General features: G+C 39.6%; 2 protein-coding genes across 4 annotated transcripts; both read left to right on the top strand.

Annotated features, from left to right (window-relative positions):
• The first annotated feature begins 1,563 nt into the window (after nucleotides 1-1,563).
• LOC115589573 (uncharacterized) lies at nucleotides 1,564-7,717 on the top strand. Of its 3 annotated transcripts, none has more exons than XM_030430547.1 (5): nucleotides 1,564-1,708; nucleotides 5,295-5,464; nucleotides 5,620-5,835; nucleotides 5,992-6,294; nucleotides 7,380-7,717. In XM_030430547.1, exons 2-5 carry the CDS (start codon nucleotides 5,308-5,310, stop codon nucleotides 7,610-7,612), a joined length of 909 nt encoding a protein of 302 aa, XP_030286407.1. In that variant the 5' UTR covers nucleotides 1,564-1,708; nucleotides 5,295-5,307; the 3' UTR covers nucleotides 7,613-7,717. The 3 variants fall into 3 exon arrangements, with proteins under 3 accessions (XP_030286407.1, XP_030286408.1, XP_030286406.1); XM_030430548.1 differs by having other exon boundaries at nucleotides 5,620-5,850; nucleotides 5,992-6,207; XM_030430546.1 differs by having other exon boundaries at nucleotides 5,620-5,850.
• A 1,744-nt stretch (nucleotides 7,718-9,461) lies between these two features.
• Nucleotides 9,462-19,757, top strand: LOC115589542 (E3 ubiquitin-protein ligase TRIM21-like). The gene is made up of 15 exons (XM_030430490.1): nucleotides 9,462-9,494; nucleotides 11,406-11,646; nucleotides 12,790-12,878; nucleotides 13,393-13,465; nucleotides 13,570-13,658; nucleotides 13,891-13,995; nucleotides 14,704-14,761; nucleotides 14,865-14,953; nucleotides 15,178-15,282; nucleotides 15,898-15,993; nucleotides 16,084-16,187; nucleotides 16,787-16,895; nucleotides 17,192-17,336; nucleotides 17,422-17,448; nucleotides 17,924-19,757. Exons 2-15 carry the CDS (start codon nucleotides 11,424-11,426, stop codon nucleotides 18,469-18,471), a joined length of 1,860 nt encoding a protein of 619 aa, XP_030286350.1. The 5' UTR covers nucleotides 9,462-9,494; nucleotides 11,406-11,423; the 3' UTR covers nucleotides 18,472-19,757.
• The last annotated feature ends 2,098 nt before the right edge of the window (nucleotides 19,758-21,855 follow it).

Below are 21,855 nucleotides of genomic sequence, written 5' to 3'. Positions count from 1 at the left end.
TTCATGCTTCAAGATCTCAACCCTGAGCTCTTGGTCTTGGTACCTGGCCCAGATACCTAACAAGCTAAACAAAGAGTTGCGAACATCTGTTTTTTAGGGGAGTGCATTGGCGAAGAACGCCCTAGTTTTGGATGAAGAGCAGGGGACAATCCCTTGTCTCAAAGTCTTTCGACCATCCAACCTGACCGTTTGGTGTACCCCAAGAGGAAATAATAAGTCACACTGAACCTCAGATATGTCCATCAATTACAATTACTTACATCTGAGAAGTCGACCTATAAACACCTATAAAACTACATTTTTGATGTGCTTGTGTTAAATTTCTTATGTTGGATTTGTACAAAAACGCAAAGTGTGTTAGTATCAGTGCTTCATTTTATGGGGGGTTATCTGCTGGACTATTTTTTTGCTGGGAGCAGTTGCTGGGCAGAGATTCAAGGAAGTAATTTCTCAGCGCCAACAAATAATTTGGGACACAACACGCACATAAATTGTCGCTCTTAAAGAAAGTTTTCTATGGAGTAAACACACCAGGTGTAATGTGTTAATTACTGAGCTTTACAGGTGCTGGAAGGAATGTTTTGTTACCTTTGAACAGAGCTAGACTAGCCTGTTTCCCAGCATTACCAGTCTTAGTGCTAAGCTAGTTGGTTGATGTTTGTGGCCTTGTGTTTAACAGGCAGATATGACACACATTTATAGAAATGTATCCTTGTTAAACTGCAACTATGAAGTACTTTTAAAGTTTTATTTTTGTCTAAAAACAACAATAATTAAATATTGACGATTATTTGTACAAATTTAAAGAAACTCAGTTCAAACTTCAAGAACTACGTTAATTGCTTCAGACAAGATTATTGCCAATGACTAAGAATATATGGTATGAATGTCATTTATGCCTGGATGGATGATTTATTTCAAGTTTAATGTATTTAAGTGTTAATATTCATGATTTATGTCTTTTCTTGTAATTTTTTTGGCTGAATGAATAATATATCAAACCATTAACGCTGTAATTATTTAAAAAAAAAAGTTTGTGTTTGTGAGGAAAAAAAAAATTCAACTAAATCAATATTGTTGCTTTTCATTGTTACACTGTTGCCTGGAAGTGAAATGAGAAACCTGGAGATTAAACTTTTGGCTTTCAGTCCAACATCAACATTGAGCAATAGATGATTGGCACATGAAACCACAGTGAGTGTCCTGTAAAACCAGTTGGCAAGTTCAATATTTGATCTGTGGGTGTATTTACGATTTACAAGTTTGATGTATTTGTACTTTTTATTTCATGCAACTTTATACTTCCACTCCACTACATTTAAGAGGCAGATGTTTTAACTTTTGAAAATTTAACTCCATAATGAGTTATTTTCCTTTGATACTTTGACTTAGATAAGCCTTTGACTGCAGGACTTCTATGTGCACAATAGTGGTAATGATATTTTTTAGAGTCTAAAACCTCATTCCACCCTTGGATCTGTGCAAACTTGCGCAACATGCAACACACCCCGCAGCTACAGAACGGATGATTTGCTTGCGTATTTGCATGCTGACATGTCTTTTACAAGGAAGTGGCTGGCAGGGCTTTTGCCCAGAAATGAAACTTAGCGGAGGGAGGAAGGCCCAGAGGAAGGACACACACTAGGTGGGAGTAAAGAGAGAGAGAGACAGAAGCCTGTGAGACAAGGAGCATTTCAATCGCTGAAAGGTAATACCATACTCCACATTTAAGTGTTTTCTCATTGTATTACTATCCATGAATGTGTTTCTTGTAATGGGAATTACCTACATTTTTACCATCTGTTGATCACCTGTTAATAGTGGTAGGTCCTCCTCTAGCATAGCGTGCAGCACCTGACTAAAAATATGCTGAATCAAACCTCACGTTATCAAATGTTAAGGGTTTTTACTTTTCTGATCATTTGGGGAAGTGTTTGTTCCTGAAGTCTCGATGCTTCGTAACCTTCTGATATTGGGATTTAACACACACACACACACACACACACACACGCCCAATGCTGAAATATCCTGGTGGTGTAATACCTCAGAGTATTATTTTTTCCATGTTGTAAACCTTTCTCCTGAGCACTGCCGTCAATGAAGTCTCTTTTAATGATTTGACTACTATCCAGATACAGCATGTGTACAACTGCAATGTCTCCACAGCATGTGGAAGCAGGAGTGCTGATATTAATTCACTCATCTTTTCAAATTGGAAATAGCTTTGTGGCTGTTTTAAAAACATACTGTACTGTAGTTGTGGACTTTTTCTCACTAAAAGAACAGAATCCTGAATGGAAAAGGTTCTGGAACTCAAAAATCACATAACTTAACTTTATGTGTAAACAAAACTAAATATCTCTTTACCGTACGAAATTAGTTATTTGTTGAACATTTAGATAAATATTTGAGTGAAAGGCAAACATGACTGCAGTATCTCTCTTAAGTTTACACTTTAAGATCGTAACCCTGAGCTCTTCCTCCTTTATGGTTTTTAGAGCAGCAAGAGGAAAAGGCCCAGATACCTAACAAGCTAAATAAAAGATTGAGTCGCAAACGTCTGGTTTTTATTACGCATCACTTTATAAAGGACAGCACAATAATAGTCTTTTGTTTAGATCAGAATACACAGAACAAACATCCTTGTTAAACCACAGTCAGAGCAGGCAGTTTCATCTTGTCACTAATTGTCTCCGAGAGAATCTATAGAAAAGATATGTTGTGGGGCAACTGACAGAGGTGCCTGAACTCCACCACTCTAGATGAATAAAAAGCCTGTATGTGAAATTCATGTATGATGAGCTTTTATATATTTTCTCTTCTAAGTTGGAAGTGATCAACTCTGTGGTATTCAATTAACAACCACACTGTATATAACTAAGAAAGTCCCTGCATATGAGACCGGAAATGTTAGGTAATGTTAACAAACTCACTCTGGATATTTGCTCATTTAGTTTGTAGATAAATTAGCCCATACATTAGTTATGTCTGTCAATAAGCATAAACAATGGAAGTCCTGTATAGTCAAGGGTTCAAACATATAATTTCTTCCATTTCCCGTGATAATGAGTTCAATTTGATGTGGTTCCTTAAGATCATGAGTCATTTATGTCCAAACCACAAAACAACAGACGCTGTGCAATGTTTTTTTTCCTTTACTTTTGTATTAGATTTCTTTCTCCAATGGTGAAATGTTATTGAAAAAGTGGAGAAAAAAACCTACATAAAAATATAAACAAAAAACATGTACATCTACAGGGAGTGACAAATGTGAACTACATGGATAATAAACAAATGGCTCTTCAGGGGATAATCAAACTGAAATGTGCTTGTGTAAGCTCTAAAGTCCCCAATTAAATAAAATATTAAAAACTCAAGGTGTATATGGCCTTGTACTATTTATTTAGAATTGTATCATTAAGCAAAGCTTGATCAAGGACCTTCTCTGTTTGACAAATCGCAGCCAGCGGAATGCTGTTTCTCTGCAACCCATCACCCAGAAAAGGATAAAGATTTTACATTACAGTACTTCATATAATTATTAGCAGCAAAAATGTGTGTTTTCTCATTGGCTTAACAGGTGGGGTGGAGCCATGGTTTAGACTTAGCTCTCCCTTAGCAACACGATCCTTCCAGTCAAACCTCCCTCTACTTTCTAACCTCATCACTCACTTGTCTTGAGCTTATCTTATGACGTGTTTTCAGCAGCTCTGAACTTTGTCTGTTGCTCATGCCCTAATATCTACTTTATTTTTTCAAGGACATCATTGTGCGTGCAGCAAAAATAGAGTAAAAAGTTCATCATCTGATATTCTCATGTAACCTTGGTCTCTCCCTAGAAAAGGCACTCTCTGTTCTCTCTCTTATCCTGGGACTTCTCTCCTATGTATTAACCCTTCATAACATGGGGCTAATGCTTGTTTCAGTCACATGGGTCAACAGGATAAGTACAACTCTTAAATGATACAGTTTGTCAGTGCATAGTTATTACGTCACAGTAGTCAGGCACTTAGATCAGGCAGGCAAAATAATAAATCCTAACAGTTTAAAGGGGTCCAATTTAGATAAACCAAATATACACAAACAAAAGAAAACCTGCAGGCGTCCGACTGTTTGTAAGGCATGCAACACTTGCACAAATGTGGACGGCCCTGATGTAGGTAGCCTAGCTGACAGGTGATTTGTGTGGTCACTCAACTCACTCAAGAATAAGCACCATTTCCCCTCAACTGGAATGAAATGGGGCAGCAAAGATATCTCAATACAGGCCTGAATGGAGAGAGATTCTGGCTGGCAGTCTATCGGGATGATGTCTGCAGTGTATCAGGGACAGATTCAGAGTCCAACCTGGGTGCCACTCCCCACCTGTAGCCTTCCCAAAAGGCTGTCTTCAAGTTCTGATTGGCTGGGAGGGGAATTCCCCAGGCTGCTTCCACTCGTTAAGTAGTCAGGGAGTCAGTCTCCCGACCCAACGCACAGGTGATCTGAATCCACTGCAATTAGTCAAGAGGGACTTTGACATTCAGCCCAAAGCAAAAGAATATAACAAGTCTTAAACGATGGAACTGCTGCAGCGAACGTTTATGTTCATCCTCGATTAATCTGTTCAATAATCCAAAACTGTGTTGATATTCCACCAGTCTCTACACTACAGTCCAATTATCCAAAAATCAGTTTGTCCAGCTGCCAATGCCTACCTTAGCATAACTGAATGGAATTTACCTTGGCGAAAAATCTGATAAATATATAAATACAATATGAACGTATGGACAGAAAACACCCATTAATTAAGTCGAGGTCTAACAGTGCGCTTTTTGAAGTGTAGTGCAGCGCCATCCTCATCGGTAGCACTAGTTTTGAAGCATGATATACCGTGTGTATGTACCATCAAACTTTATTATTATGAGTACCTGCCCCTTAACGGAAAGTGCATGAGCGCATATAATAAAGCCATCATCATTGTATCCAAACGTAACAGAGTGAAAGTAAAATATCTACTATCTAATATCTAAGTAACAGTAAAAGGATGCAAAAAGTACAACTGACTCAAAAGGGTTACTCAAGTATATGTAACAGAGTAAATGTAGCATGTCACTACCCACCTCTGCCTATATATGTTACAGTATGATGCCCTTCTTAAAGATATGAGACCATAAAGCAACTAGTGCAGTGTATCACTCAGGACCCTACTGGACTTTTCACCTCAGCTGACAGAAGCTACCTGACTCAAGAAGAAAATGATGAACTGCTGCATTCTCTGTAGAGCAACATGTGTTGTAATGTGTTTTATACAGACAAACACCAGACATGAGAAACTACATTTACCACGGCACCTGGACCAAGATGACGATTTGCACACCGAAGGGTAAAAGGATTGAAGAGCATTATGACGGGTGGGGCTATGGTGGATATCAAGACAGTCAAGAGGACCTGTGTCTGGATGACTACAACTCTGACTACACTGGTGGGTTTCACACACATATGCCTGATTATGCATTATATTCTCTCCTCTTATTGCCGCAAACAAATTTACTGTTTAATTCTATTTTCGAATAAAGGTTTAAATTCTTCCAAAAACGGATGAGATTAAAATCACCTCTTCAACTATGTTTCAAACAGACTACAATTCAGGCAGACGTCTTCGACATTGCCACTGTGGCTGGTCCAAAGTGACGACTTACCAAGGCCTGAGAACTCACCAGGGGAAACGGGGATGCACCCTGAAGGGTGTGGAGGTTAAAGAGCATGACCAGCATCATTATGGGAGGGGGAATGGTGGATATCAATACAATCAGAAGGACCAGTATCTGGACGACTACAACTCTGACTACATTGATGAGTTTTGCACATGTAAAGCCAGATTACACATAATGTTCTTTCCTCTTATTGCCAAAAAACAACTTAAGTATTCATTTTTATTTTCAGCTAAAAGTTAAAATCTTCCAAAAATGGACGAGATTAAAATCACCTCTTCAACTATGTTTTAAACAGACTACAATCCAGACAGACGTCTTCGGGATTGCCACTGCGGCTGGTCCAAAGTGACGACTTACCGTGGCCTGAGAACTCACCAGGGGAAGATGGGATGCACTCCAAAGGGAAGACGGATCCCAGAGAGCGAGCAGGACTACTGGAAGAGTCAGTGGGAAATGAGGCGAAGAACTAATCAGCCGACTGTGTGGATTGAAGAGCCTGACCAGAATTACAGCAAGTGGGATGATGAATTACCATACGATCAAAATGACTGGCTGGACGACCACAACTTTAACAAGACTGATGGATTTTGCACACACAGTATGTTCACTCCTCTTATTGCCACAAACAAAAAGAAATACAATAGGAAATTCAGTCATCCACTCACCCCTCTGCAGATAGAGGGTCAGGTGAAGCTTAGTAGTCGACAAAACATTTCTGGGGCTTCACAGTGTTGCAGCATTCTCCTAAGCTGAAGTAGACTGAGACTGGTTTTAAATAAAGAATTTTAAAAAAGTCAAAAATAAACATGACCCAAGTCTCGTGAATCCCTGAGATTCCAAATTGACTTGAAAAACATTATTTACACCCTTTTTAAAAGCCAAAAACTTCACTGTAGCTGCTGAGCAAAAGGTATATGTTTCCACCTTTGTTACGCAGTGGATACATAAGGCTCAACTGATTGTTGAGGGTGTAAATAAAGTTTTTTCATATCTATTCAGGATCTATTAGAGAGACTTCGATTACACATGCTGACTATATAAAATAGCGGACAGAGCCACTGTGAAATCACCAGTAGGTATCTGAAGGGCTAAACTGAGGCTCAAAGTGGCGGGTACCAGCCGCCGCCATCTTGGCAGTGCCTGACTCCACCTAACTCTAATTTAAAATGGGCAAGGAGGAGGAGAGTGGGTGGAGCTGAAGCGAGCCTAGTTAGTTAAACAAGCCCGACAAACTGGGAGCTATCCTGCTAGCTGAGGCTAACAAGCTGTATTCACTCACACATAAAGATTAGTGCATTTCATCTCATGTTACTCACATAAATTGGACACAAAACTAAACTATAATGATATACTATAATGCCTCAAGTGGCCATTTGAGCAACTGCAGGTTTTGGAACTTCCGCATCTGCTTCATGTCTCAGCCATTAAAGTTACTGCTTCATTACACTGGGAGAGCAGAATTAACTTTTCTTCTTTTGGGTTGTTTTTGAATGTGAATACTGCAACACCGTTTTTCTGTGAAGCCCCATAAAAGTTTTGTGAACTATAAAACTTCACCTATGAGCAGATAATAACTGACTTTTCATTTTGGGGTGAACTATTCCTTTAACATTATTAACATTATTTACTTGTTCAATTTTCACCTCAAGATTAAAATAACCTCTTCAACCATGTTTCCAACAGACTACAATTCAGACAGACGCCTTCGCGTTTGCCACTGCGGCTGGTCCAAAGTGACGACTTACCAAGTCCTGAGAACACACCAAGGGATGACGGGATGCACTCCGAAGGGAATGAGGATCCCAGAGAGCGAGCAGGACTACTGGAAGAGTCAGTGGGAAATGAAGCAAGGGTATTATCAGTCGGCTAAGAGTACGGCTGTCAGGAGGTCTGGCTTTTACATGAGGGAGATTTAGGGCAACCAGTTAAGTTTAGTTATTCTGGCTCTGTCTCCAAGAGTTTGCAGCCGGATGCAGGGGGGTGAAAAGCAAGCAAGAGTCTGAGGACCGCAGGTCCAGGCATGGGGTATAGGGGTGGGGGAGGTGTGTTAGGCACTGGGGGTCAAGGGCATGGAGGGATGGAGGGATTTATAGATCAAAAAGAGGATTTTCTAATTGATGCAGGACCTAATGGGTAGCCAGTGGAGTTGAATGAGGGTAGAGGTGGTGTGCTGTCAAGGTCTGTTGTAGGCGAAAACCCTTGCAGCTGAGTTTTGCACATACAGGAGCCTGTCCAGGACCTTACGGGGGATCCCGAACAGGACACCATAGCAGCAGTCGAGATAGGCAGTATTGATGAAATGGCCATGAGTTTCTGTCAGAGTTGGAGAGTGTTGGCTGGAGTCTTGAGATGTTTTTTAGATGGTAAAATTTGACCGGATTTGGCGATAATGTGCTGTGGGTAGAGTCCAGGATGACACCGAGGTTGCGGACCTCGAGGGCGGCAGAGATGGAGCAAGGAGGAGATTTACAATGTTTCGGAGAAGCGCCATGGACACCAGAGCCATGAGCTCAGTTTTGACACTGTTGAGTTTGAGAAAATTGAATGACATCCAGGTCTTAACCAGGCCTGTAGGGATGAGATGGTGATGACGATATAATAAGAAGAATCAATTCTTTTTCATTGTTTCAATTTCTTTTGTTTCTTTCTTGAATAATCATTTAGACTATCTTCAATATATTTGTTTACTATGGTATTGTATTATTATTGGTTGTTATTAATATTATCATCATTATTAGTATAGTTATTGATCCTACCTATTTCACTAGTTGCCACCACAATAAAAAAATATCATCCCTCTTTTTTTAAAACTCATTCTGCCCCCACTGTCACTTCAAAAATCACAATTTCGATAATAGTTAACATGCATATGAATAAAAACGGCTATTATCTTGTATCAATTTCTTTCCTTAATTCACTCATAGTGGTGGCGATGACACAATAACAGTAGTAATCAGTTTCTTTTTTTTTCTCTTTTAATTGGTGCCATTGTTTGTTGTGGTAATTGTTGCTTCTATTTTAATTTTCCATCTTTAATTTTTTAAACATTTTTCTCTCCTTCAGTTTGACTTATGATCCTTTTGCTATTATCATTACTGTTATTGCTATTGTTATAGTTATGCTCTATTGGCATGATAATGATAATATTTGTTTCACTGCTGCAAGCATTATTATTACCCCTTTATATTCATGCATTAGTTAACATGCATATTTAGACATAAAAAACTAAAATCTTATGTATTTCTGTATTTATCTTTTGTTGTTCATTACTTATTACTTCTCTCTTCTTTTCATTGTCACATTTGTTCATTTATTATATAAAAATATATATTGTTTCTTTCTCTCTCCTTTAATTTCATTTATGGTCCAGATGCCAAAATTGTGGGAAAAAAATGTCAGAACTCAAATAAAATTTGACAGTGGCACTACTTATCTTCCATACATTCAACGCACTAAGTTATTCATGAACATTAAATATGTTTAAATGTCGTCAGCTAAACAATCCTGTATGGCTGTTATGCTGTAGCCAATTTAACATACTGTAGGGTATTGCATTATTCCTACTTTTTATAGTCTACACAAGGAAATGCTGTTTTTTACACAACACATTGTGACATCTTCTATCAGGAAGGCGCTGGCCGATAAGATCAAATTACTGCACGTTTGGAGCGATTATTGGAAGAGTGCAGAGTTATTTTGTGTGAAATGAAACTGAAACAGTTCAGGGTGAAGTGATAAAGGGAGTGAAGCAGAGACAGACCACACAGAGGAGCACCGAGGTGAGGCAGGCAGTGACAGGTAGGCTGCTGGATATCTGACTTTATTGTTATTTGAAGACACTTTGTGATTTCGACTGCAATTATAAGGCAACACAACAAAAACTAGAACACAGGTGAGATGATTTATTTCTCTGGTGAAAGAGGAGATAATATAAAAAAAAGTGTTTAAGCCTTTGAAAGAAATTATTTCCGTTCTTAGAGAGTTTAAATGTCATTTGAGGTCAGCTGCTTATCTTAACTAGTATTTTATCAAAATAAGCAATGTCAGCAGTGTTATCTACAGTGTAGTATGCTGTGTATGAGTGACACTCTATGACTGCCAGTACAAACAAGTCATACTATACATGTAGTTACTGACAGGGAGGCTACTTTGGTTAACCTCAGGTTTCAGGGCGTGTGCTAGTGTGTGTGTGTGTGTGTGTGTGAGTGTGTGTGTGTGTGTGTGTGTGTGTGTGTTTGTGTGAAGCAATAGGTCGCTCTTTATCTGCCATCACACGAAAAAAAAAACTTTCCTCTCGTGAAAGTTATTTTCATAACCTGTTCCACTGCACATGTGAGTTCATGTTAACTTTTGTCCAAACAGTCCTAGTCTGAGTGTCATTAAAATCATTGGCTTTATCGACAGTTCAAAGTGCAAACACAGACAGTTGTATGTTTTTTTAAAGGAGCAGTTCATCAGTCATTATCTACTCATGTAAATGCTGATGTGAAAGTTGAGTGAAGCTTCGTAGCGCACAAAACATTTATGGAGCTTTACAGTAAAAACAGTGTTGCAGCTTTCACCAGGGGACTTGTTTTAAAATGTAATGAAACAACTGGAAAAATTGCTCCATACAGCTCGTCTGGCAAAATCCCAAAACGAGTTAACAAAAGTGTTATCTACAAATTCAACACACATCCAGCTCATGCATGCACTTTAGACCGGGGTTAAATAACATTTTGTCGGATCAATTTGGGATCTCAGGGCTTCATGATACGTGGATCACATGTACCCGTATGGAGACATTTTTTAAATGTTATTTAACCTTTTAAAACAGGTCCCCATCTACTTCAGTTGTTTAGGAGAATGCTGTAACATTGTTTTGGCATCCAATCATGACACTTCATCTTATCACCCAGACTACCTTTTGGGCCACAGCTACCCCACCTTTTTATGGTTTATGTTTACTTCTAGTGCCTCTCTGGCCCTCATCCTCTGCTACTGTCACTTAAATGTTTCTCCTGGGATCAAAAATGTTTGATCTTATCTTATCTTCACTTACAATTTATTAGTTAAAGTTAACTGATTTCATTATATTCCTCTTTAAGTTTCGATTATGTGTGTCAAAATTTGCAGCAGGAAGTAGTCGATACTGTACCATGGGCTCAACACCACTAGAGGGCGACTGATCACTGTCTAATATTAATCCCACACATCCATGTTGCAAACAGATCAGTCAATTGTCATAAATGATCACAGATGTTAGGGGAAACTATGACTTAAAGAATGAAATAGCAGCAAATGGGCAGTTCACACAAGATTTAAGAAGAAAAAGTGAACTTTAAAAGTGTAAAGTTGGGTTTTAATTTCCTTTTAACATGTCCTTTCCTGGAGATTAAACCTTGAAACAGGTTTTCCATGGGTTCAGAGCAATGTTTGTTTCAAAAGTGTTATTTCTAAGGAAGAATAGTTATCAGCTCAAAAAGTGATAAAGTCAGAATAGGGAAAGCAAGTTATGACGATGCACTGTTACCTCTAAGCCTGTTGTGGCAACTGATGCAAATGATTTCTTTCCAAGGCAAAAATTCAGATTTTATGCTTTAAACAACCAACACACAATCCTGAATCCTGTACATATTGACAAGCACTTGTTGCCTCTACAGCTGTGGAGTAAGTGCTATCCTAGCATATTGCTAAAATGGATAAAAATGTGAATTTAACCCTTTGCAGAAGATCACCACATCAGACATGAGCCTCCAGACTTGCAGCTGCTGCGGCTGGTCCAAAGTCACGACCTACCATGGCCTGAGAACTCACCAGGGGAAGAAGGGGTGCACGCCGAAGGGGATGAGGATCCCTGAGAGTGAACAGTTCAGTGTCAACAGGTACTTTCCTAAACTGACCTACGTGGGACCTCCAATCAAAGTAGACGAGCCTCTGATTGATATCTTCACCCCTCAAGTCAATTCTTGTGAGTATTACACAACTAAAACTGTGCTGATTTGCAAAGATTCTACTTGTTGTACATATATTTCCCTTTTGTTGTAGTGCCATCTATCCATCTTGATTGTATTGGTGTAAGTTGTTGAGTTTTGGGGGTATCAGCCTTCTCTCAAAAATACATTTGATAAACTCAAGAACAATGTCTCTTTCTAGGAATCATGACTCGGGTATATGAAATAATCCCCAGCCCTCTTTGTGGGCATATAGAAGCTCATTCAGCTAGGTGACTGAGATAGCTAACGACACAGCTCAGCCGACACCATTAATGTAAGCATCCTGTGCTGTCACGAGCCTGAGATTCTAAACCACGAGTGGACGCAGTGTCCTTCTGGTCTGTGATATGGAAAGAAAATAGTTCCTAAATTATTTAAAATAGCTAACGTCACAGCTCAGCCAAGCAAGATGCTATTAATATCTACATGTGTAGATGCACGCTACCTCCCCTCACAGTGATACGAACAGAAACAAGTTCCTGACTAACATCACAAACAACAAAGTCTGGATTATCTTTAAAGAAACGTGGAGTGTTGAGTTTTTCAAATGAACTTTGAAAAACATGGCACCTGTCATTCAGGAGGTAGAGTGGGTCATCCACTAATCAGTCTTTTGGATCTTTGGCTCCCCCGTCTACATGTCAAAGTATCCTTGAGGAAAATACTTAAACCAAATTGCTCCTGATTTGAAGTTGGCACCTTGCATAGCTGCTTAAGGCACAACCTAGAGGCGCTTTGAGTCGTCAGTAGACTGGAAAAGTCCATTTACCATTTACTTTGGTTCCATTGTATTCAAAAGAAGTCAGACATCCCTAAAGCCGATATTTTCAAAGCACAGCAACTCATGTTAAAACAATTTAGATGGCTAAATAGCGCTACAGGTAAGAGGTAAGTAAGTGTTTTCGATTTGGAGGCGCCTTGTCCCTTTAAGAAGAATCTAGTCAGTAGTTCCACTACAGTTTTGATGTCAACTCGATTTAACTGCCAAGCAGAATTAACCACAGATCATTTTGCCCCATTCTACGAACCTACTGATTATTACTTGGTTCTCAGTGGGTTTGCAGCTTCAAAAGATGGCATTCATTTGATATAAAGGATGTTTCCTTTCTTATTTTCAGATGGTGACGGAAACGCTTGGAGAAATGTTTTCGAAGAGGCTCTTCGAAAGGACAGCGCACCAATTCACAGCACTCCAGTCAAGACGCAGGTATTTATAAGCAAAAATAAGACATGATATTGGTTTAACATGTCACTGACAGCTGGGGACTTGTCATTGTCTTGTCCATTGTATAGATATCATTATTATAGCGTTATAGGATCATATGGTGCAAATGTCATGGTGTATTGCATGATGGGAAAGCCTGACTGCCAAAACAAAAAACAACCATAAGCATCAGGATTTGACCTAGAAATCCTGATCTCAGAGGTTTGGATAGGCAGATTAAAACACGAGATTTTATTATTAATTGAGTACTGATCTAACTGACAGAATGGCAGCTTCGAACCATCTCGAGTCCTGGTGGTCAGAGAGAACACGCATTAACAGGGTGCCAGACTTCGTAATTTTCCGTACGGCAGATACTCGTTTGAGCTAAATTCTCGCTGAACTCTATGTGTTTGTAACTTGTAAGTGACATGTAAATATCGAGTGATTGAAACAAGATGGCAAAGCTTTGTTGAGTAAAACCCATAAAATCTTCTCCTCCCTTTTTCTCTCACAGCCTTTCCTGATGTCACTGACGCAAACCTTCGCCAGCCCAGCAAGTCCTGCAGTGACGGGGACAAACGATTCATGTAAGCTCTTTATAATTTATAACAGGACCAGAACAGAAAAATAAACAAGAGGAAACAATTTGAGGCAGCTTTGTCTGACAGTGACCAATCTTCTCTCTCTACAGTGTTTCAAACTCTGCAGCACTCTTATCCAACCGCCACCAACGTTCGCCGAGCCCTTGATTTCAACACTGGACCACAGCAGATACAACAGGTACTGGACTTATTTAAATGTTCTCCTGGAGAGCAAATCCTGTTTGTATCCTGAAATTCTCTTCTTTAAAGCTCCAATTTGTGAGAAAGTTGATTGTTGAGTCTTATTCTGAGGTCATGAAATTCTTAGGCTTTGAACTGGTAGGTCCGGCAGGCCACCATCTCAAAGCATCGGAATCTGACCAGTTGGGAAACTCAAAGTCCAGCTAACACTGACTGCTTTCATCCTTTAGGTACAGCATGTCTGGAATATCCCAACAACCACAGCTCAGGATACACTATTCCAAATAAAGGAGGAAGAGAAGGAGAAAGAGAGGGAGGTTCAAAGACAACTCAAGGTACTCAGCTTCTCATAATAGGGATAAATGTTTTTATCTAAAACTGCCGAAGTGACTCAAGAGATGCAGTGTGAGTCTACTGTCAGTCAGTCCAGCACTTTGGTTCAGACTGAGGTATCTGACCATGAGAAGCAGAGGTTTGTCATTTTTATAGGTTAAAAAAGTAAATTAGCCCCCATACCTCTTGTGAAAATGAATATAAACTTCATGAGAGCCCTAAATCCAAAATGGCTACATTAACTAAGGTATAAACAATCTTTTAAATGGTTTCTTCTTCAGTGCTGTATGGCACATGGTTTCAGGGACTTTTTGGGTTCAATAATTCCTAATAGCTCTCACTTTGGAAATACCATTCACTTGGATGAGAGATGAAACGTCTTCAAAAAACTGAAACAAGTCCAGTTGCCTATGATACATCACAAACAACCTGGATGGCTGAGAACATTCATCAACATCTAATACCCACATGTTAGCATAAACTAAGGATGTTAGCTTTGCTGTTAAATAACTAATTTCCCTATCTGCCGTCTCGTATAGCCGCTGGCGCTGCCTGTGCCTAATGGCCGATACTCATTTGAGCTAAGTTCTTGCTCAACTCTATGTGGTTGTAACTTGCAAGTGACATGTAAATATTGAGCGACTGGGACAAGATGGCAAAGCTTTGTTGAGTAAAGCCATAAAAACCTGTCCTCCCCTTTTCTCTCACAGCCTTACCTGACCCTTGGCAGCCCAGCAAGTCCTGCAGTGAGGGAGACAAACGATTGGTGTAAGCTCTTTATAATTCATAACAGGACCAGAACAGAAAAAGAACAAGAGGAAACAATTGGAGGCAGCTTTGTCTGACAGTGACCAATCTTCTTTCCTTATAGTGTTTCAGACTCCGCAGCACTCTTATCCAACCGCCACCAGCGTTCGCCGAGCCCTTGATTTCAACACTGGACCACAGCAGATACAACAGGTTCTTGACTTCTTCAGATGTTGTGCTGGAGAGCAAATCCAGTTTTTATCCTGGAATTATCTTCTTTAAAGCTCCAATTTGTGAGAAATTTGATTGTTGAGACTTTTTCTGAAATTCTGAAGCTTTGAATTGGTAGGTCCGGCAGGCCACCATCTCAAAGCATCGGAATCTGACCAGTTGGGAAACCCAAAGTCCAACTCACACTGACTGCTTTCATCCTTTAGGTAGGGCATGCCTGGAATATCCCAACAACCACAGCTCAGGATAAACTATTCCAAATAAAGGAGGAAGAGAAGGAGAAAGAGAGGGAGGCGCAAAGACAACTCAAGGTAATCAACTTCTCATAATTGGGATAAATGTTTTTATCTAAAACTGCCTATGTGACTCAAGAGATGCAGTGTCAGTCTGCTGTCAGTCAGTCCAGCACTTTGGTTCAGACTGAGGTATCTGACCATAAGAAGCAGAGTTTTGTCATTTTTGAAGGTTAAAAAAGTAAATTAGCCCCCATACCTCTTGTGAAAATGAATATAAACTTCACGAGAGCCCTACATCCAAAATGGCTACCTCAGGTATAAACAATATTTCAAATGGTTTCTTCTTCAGTGCTGTTTGGCACATGGTTTTAGGGACTTTTGGGTCCAGGAATTCCTAATAGCTCTCACTTTGGATGTACCATTGACTAAGTCTCTTTGATGAGAGTTGAAAACATCTTCAAGAAACTGAAACAAGTCCAGTTGCCTACGATACAGCACACACACAACCTTGATGACTGATAACCTTCATCAACATCTAATACCCAAATGTTAGCATAAACTAAGCATGTTAGCTTTGCTGTTAATAACTAATTTCCCTATCTGCATTCGCTCATAGCCGCTGGCACTGCCTGTACCTTGACTTGATGTGTGCTTATTGATATTAATCAATGTTTTTTGTCTTTATTCAAGGCAAGGCAAGACAGCAAAAGGGCTGATTTACAGCAGAAAATCCAAAGGAGAGAACAAAAGATGACTGAAGTCAGATCATCCGTAACAGCCAGCACAGTAAGCAGAAGCAGTTTTTGATTCTGGTTTTGATGCTTAATTAATTGAAATGCTTTCTTTAAAATCCTCACTGTCCGTTACTCCTTTCAGGACAGCTTGGATGCTGAATGGCAGGAGATCAATAATGTGTTCTCAGAGGTGATGAGAGTCGTGGAGGACGCTTGGCGGAAAGCCCTTCAACCGCTGGAGGAGAGGTGGGTCATGTGTGGCTCAGATAACCCATGAGTTTCCAAGGGGGGGTCACTGGGGAAACTATGGAGGGTTATACTTCCAGTTCAAGGATTAACAAAGTATCATAATAACTGACACACTGGTGGCACTTTCCTTTAGAAGGTTTAGCTAAGTTGGCTAAGCAATAATGATAGTGTTAAACCTTGTTTCTGGACAAGTAACAGAACATGCCAGGAGGTATTATGAGGGATAGGAATGAGGTGGATGAAACCGTTTATTTATCCACTCACCCTCATGCCAATGGAAAGTATTTATGGGGAGGGAAACACCGTTGCAGCATTCTTCCAAACAACTGAAGTAGATGGGGGCTTGATTTAAAATGGAAAATCAAAAACAACTGACAAAAAAAAAAAAAAAAAACTCTGATGGCTTCATTAAGCGCTTCCATCGTGAAGTCTCTGGAAGCCCAGAGAACCAGTAAAGACGTTATTTAAATGCTGGATGTGCAGTTAAGCCACGGTGATGACCCAGTTAGTGGCCATCACTGCAGAAATGTACTCTTTGCAGTTATCGTATCACACAATTTATTAAAATTTACAAACATTTTGTTTGATATGTTTAGGAGACAGAGAGTAGAGAGAGAAGCACAAGATCTGTTCCAGACGCTGCAAAACGAAATCGACAAGCTCAGAGAGACCATTGATGAGCTGGACCAAAACCCAGACCTGCAGGTGAGCTGAGAAAAGCAACTGATTATTAGAATGGATTCAGCTGCAATGCCAATTTTCAACAAGATCTGATGATGTAAATTGTATAGGAAACCCTGTAACCTGATGCATTTACAAAGATATTATTGCAAAAGAAGAATTTAATTGAATCAAATGGTTCTGTATCCGATCGCTGCACAGACTCATGTACTCACTGATACACAGTATTGGAACAGCCCGATTAAAGATCTGCATCCATTTCACTTGTTTTCTGTTTCTGATTCATCAAAATAATTTCACACTGACACGCTCCCGCACAGGTTTCTCCTCTAAAGGGGGTGGATGAATCCCGAGATTGGAGGAACGTAACCGTCGATGGTTCATTCTACCCTGGTACACTGAGAAGCACAACATCAGACATGATGGAGCAGATTCAGCAGAAATTGGAAAAACTCTCTTCTGTTGGTGAGTTCTTCTTCTCGAGTTTGTCAGGTTTTCTATTTAATACAAAGCCAGGTGTTATAATATAATTTCACTTTTTCCCCTACAGAGCTCAGGAGGGTGGCTACATCTGCAGGTGTGTCTCTCTCATTGCTAAAATGTGACTTTTATTGTGATGGTTCTGATTTTGATTCTTAAATAACTGACTGTATATTGTATAGATACTTTAAAGCTGCAATATGTAAGAATTTATGTTGAAAACATTACACAAATAGATTAATCAACGGGATGTGAACAGCTCTCCAGTCTGGACTGCTACCTGCAAGGCTAACTGAGCTAATTAGCTTACTGCATCTAGCATAGTCGGTAGCAGTTAGCGGTGACGCTGGTGATATGCTGCCCCCTATTTGTTCTGAGTATAACCTTAACAGGTTGTCAGTTCTTACATATTGTACCTTAAATGTAAGACATCAGAAACCAAAGTAAAAATGTTTTGTTAATACGACCACTTCACTATCTTAGAGGACTTTTGATAGCATCTAAGGGTCTGTTTGTGTTGTGCACCACGGTCCTGATTTCCATTGTTCTGTTTATTTTCTGTTCAACTGCAGTGGATGTTAAGCTGGACCCGACCACTGCACACAGTTACCTTGTTCTTTCTCCTGATGGGAAGAAAGTTAAAGATGGAGATCAGGACCAGAAAGTTCCGGCTGCTCCAGGGAGGTTTGATATGTTCGGCAGCGTCCTGGGGCTCAACAGGTTGACGTCTGGGAGGTCCTACTGGGAGGTGGAGGTCACCCGCAAGACCGGGTGGGACCTGGGTGTGGCAAGATGTGATGCAAACCGCAAGGGGAACCTCTCGCTGACCCCTGATAAGGGTTACTGGGTTACTGTACATTATGAAAATGAAAAGTACGCAGCCTTGACAGCTCCGCCCGTCAGCCTCTCGCTGAAAGTGAAACCTCAGAAGGTGGGAGTGTTCGTGGATTACGATGAAGGTCTGGTGTCCTTCTACGATGTGACGGCTCAGTCTCACATCTACTCGTTTACTCGGTGTTCGTTTGGGGGTGAGATTTCCCCATATTTAAGTCCACATCTTCATCGAAATGGGAAAAACTCAGAGCCTCTCATTATCTCTGCTGTGAAAAATCAAAAGTAGTGACCTTTGGTGCGGCCAGGGGAGAGAATTTGAAAACTTTACCAAAGGGAAGCTTTTTGAATCCATAGACTGGATGCATAAACGTATCCTGGTCCCAATGAGAATCTACTGTAAACTTAAACATTTCTGTTGTGATATTATACACAATTTTTTGTGTCATGTTATTATCTAGGTCATGTGATTAGCCATTGCTACAACTGATGAAGACCTAGTTGTTTGAACATGTTGCCTTTTCTAACGATTTAGCAACAGTAACAAAGGTTATTTATATTTCATTTTTGCATTTGGCGAGTATTTTCTAAATATATCTTTTTTTTTAACATGAAATATGTGATTTTCCGCTGCTCCCTTTCAAAACAGAATATAAGATTATTTAACCGAGCTGTTTACTAGAGCTGAGCTAGAGTAGAGCTCAGAAATTACTTTTTTAAACTTTTTTGCATTAAAAAGACATATCTTCACGCCTGTTTATCAGCCTGACTGCAGCAGTGATCTGCTGAGGCACCTCTGTTATCACGTTACTGTAATGTTGACTTCAGACTGGAGCTGGAGGGGAAAAAAACCCTCTGTCAAAGTTATTTGATTATTGCCTTGTCTTCAGAGTTTTATTGTCTCGTCTTATTTCGTGTTTTGTTATTTAATTGTCCATAAATGTTTGCCCATGAAGTTGTTGTACTGGTTTTCTGCAGTCTTATGTTCAGTCGGCTCTGTTATGCTTCAGCTTAATCACAATTATTTCTCCAAAGTTAATACGTCCTGCCTGATCAACAAGATGTTTTACTGGCGTTATCATGCAGACTATGAAGTCAAATCACTGGTCAAATGATTGAGCTTTTATTAACTTCATATTTCGCCCGCATGGATGTTTTTTACGGTTTCAGATGGAGGCAACACAATTGTAGTTTGTAAAAACATGTTCTACAAGGGTTCAGATGATGATGGGAAAACATCTACTAGTTTCAACACAACTTATCTTAATAGAGCTATTGAAATGATAATCATCTTTTCTTTTCTGGCCATTTTGAGACTAAAATCAAACCCACCATTGCTGAAGCTTCAGATACTCAACTAGCCTCAGGAAGTCAATTGTATTGTATTGCCTCTTTAATCAGCAAAACAGTTTTCAGCTGTGCTGCCATGGTTGCTCAGGGGTTTTCTACTGATCAGTTCGACTGTTAACATGAGGAAGTTGGATTAGCTGACACAAAGTGCCATCACACCACAGGAGTGATGGCTGCTAATAATGGCTTGTTTTTTAAGCTTGAATAAAAACTGATGGGAGAGCTGTTTTGTGGTTGTGCGTGTCCTTACACCGGCCCTGGTTTGTCCTGACACTGCATCTTATCATGTCTGACTTGCTGAGTATGTGTTGTCATGTGTGATCCAATCCCCACGGTTTAACACTCGCTACCAAGAAACATACACTTCCTCATTCAACAGAGATTGTTGTTTTTTCATAAACGTATGGACATTACACACGTTTGCTGTATTGCAGCTAGCTGTAAAGATTTTGGGTTGAAATGTGCGCTGCGTTGCGTATCTACTCCGTTGCAGCTCCGGCAGTCCAGATCCTTCCGTAGAAGATAGGCAAGGCCTTTACTTTTGCTGGATACATCAATTCAGCCAAATTTAGCACAGAGCAGGAAGTCAGACACCTAATCTACATCAAAACATCTGATTAATTTTCTGAATAAATCACTCCATGTTGACGCCAGCACAAAAATCTAAGAAAAAAAAAAAAAAAGAGAGACAAATCCAGTCCACCCTTCTTCCAATCCTTCAGTTGGGAACACTAGTCTTTTCTCTGTTTGTTGTTGTGTTTATGACACATTGATGGATTGATGGATTGATGGATTGAAGGATTGACTGATTGACTGATTGACTGATTGATTGCCATTATCAGCCAAATCGAACTGAGAAATCAAACCCACAAAGGTTGAAGCTTTAGACCCTCAACTAGCCTCAGGAAGGCCGTACCCTGGTTTGTCCTGACTTGCTGCGTATGTGTTTTTCATCCCCACGGTTTAACACCTTGCTACCAAAAAAACGTACACTTTCTCAGTCAGCAGCAATTGTTGTTGTTTTTTGTCAATACATTAACATTACACAGTTTTGCTGTATTGCAATTGGCTGCTAACAACAAGAGGAAGGTGACAAAGGGAAAACTCACTTCAGGCTTCTATCAGAGACTTCAGCATCAGGCGCTCTCGATCTCCTCCAGACTGGCACGGCAACAGAGCAAGGTGAGGAAAACTCTCTACGTCTGTCTTTTATTTTTTGATAATTTTATTTTCATTCAAAAATGACTCCATTGTTTCTTTTGTATTTTTCTTTTCTTTTTTATTTAAAACACATAGGAGTTCGAGTATACACTAAGGTTGAGCTGCAACAATGATAAATTTACGATTATTTCTAATCAGAATTTAGCAAAACTAAAGGGGGCCTCGGCTGTGATTGGGCCAGCCCAGGGTCAATCATGAATAATGGGAGTATCTACCTGTTTTATTGGCCAATCAGTAAACAAAAGTAAATAAAGAGATAAATAGGTAAAAGGTCGTTTTTACCATAAGACCTGCCGGCACATCGGGCAAATTCCCTGTATGCCAGATGTGGACCAAGATAACCTCACAGACAATTTATAGAACAATTTGTTCCATAAACAGATTATGGAATATCATGAAGTTTATTAAACTTTAGTTAAAAGCAATTATTTCTTGCCATTATTTTATTTTGAATGGAAAGGCAGAAAAGAAAGTGTCTTAGCAGTTTACTACCCAATTAAAAAATGTTTAAACCGTAAACACTGTTTTAATTAGTATTGCCATGATTGTAAGGTTTTTTTTTTTACTGATCAATTAAACTTTTGATTTGACAAACTTGGATTAGCTGACACAATGTGCCATCAGACCACAGGAGTAATGGCTGCTATAAATGGCTTGTTTTTCATGCTCAAATACAAACCGATTGGAGAGCTGTTTTGTGGTTTTGCATGTCCTTACACTGAACCTGGTTTTTGGAAACTGCATCTTATCATGTCTGACTTTCTGTGTATGTGGTTTTATGTGTGAGCCCATCACCATGGTTAACACTGGCTACCAAGAAACGTACACTTACTCATTTAACAGAAATTGTTGTTTTGGACATTAGATGATTTTGCTGTATTGTAATTGGCTGCTCACTTTTTGAGTTAAAATTATTGGGTGTGAGCAGATGTTCACGAGATAAAAGGAGGTTAATAAAGGTGAAACTCACTTCAGGCTTCTGTCCGAGACTTCAGCATCAGTCGGTATTGATCACCTCCAGACTGACACAGCAACAGAGTAAGGTGAGAAAACCTCTCTACATCTGTCTACATTTTATTTATATTAAAAAATGACTCTATTG

Source organism: Sparus aurata, chromosome 10, assembly GCF_900880675.1.
Source record: "Sparus aurata chromosome 10, fSpaAur1.1, whole genome shotgun sequence".
NCBI lineage: Eukaryota > Metazoa > Chordata > Actinopteri > Spariformes > Sparidae > Sparus > Sparus aurata.
This window is presented reverse-complemented; position numbering and strand designations above follow the sequence as displayed.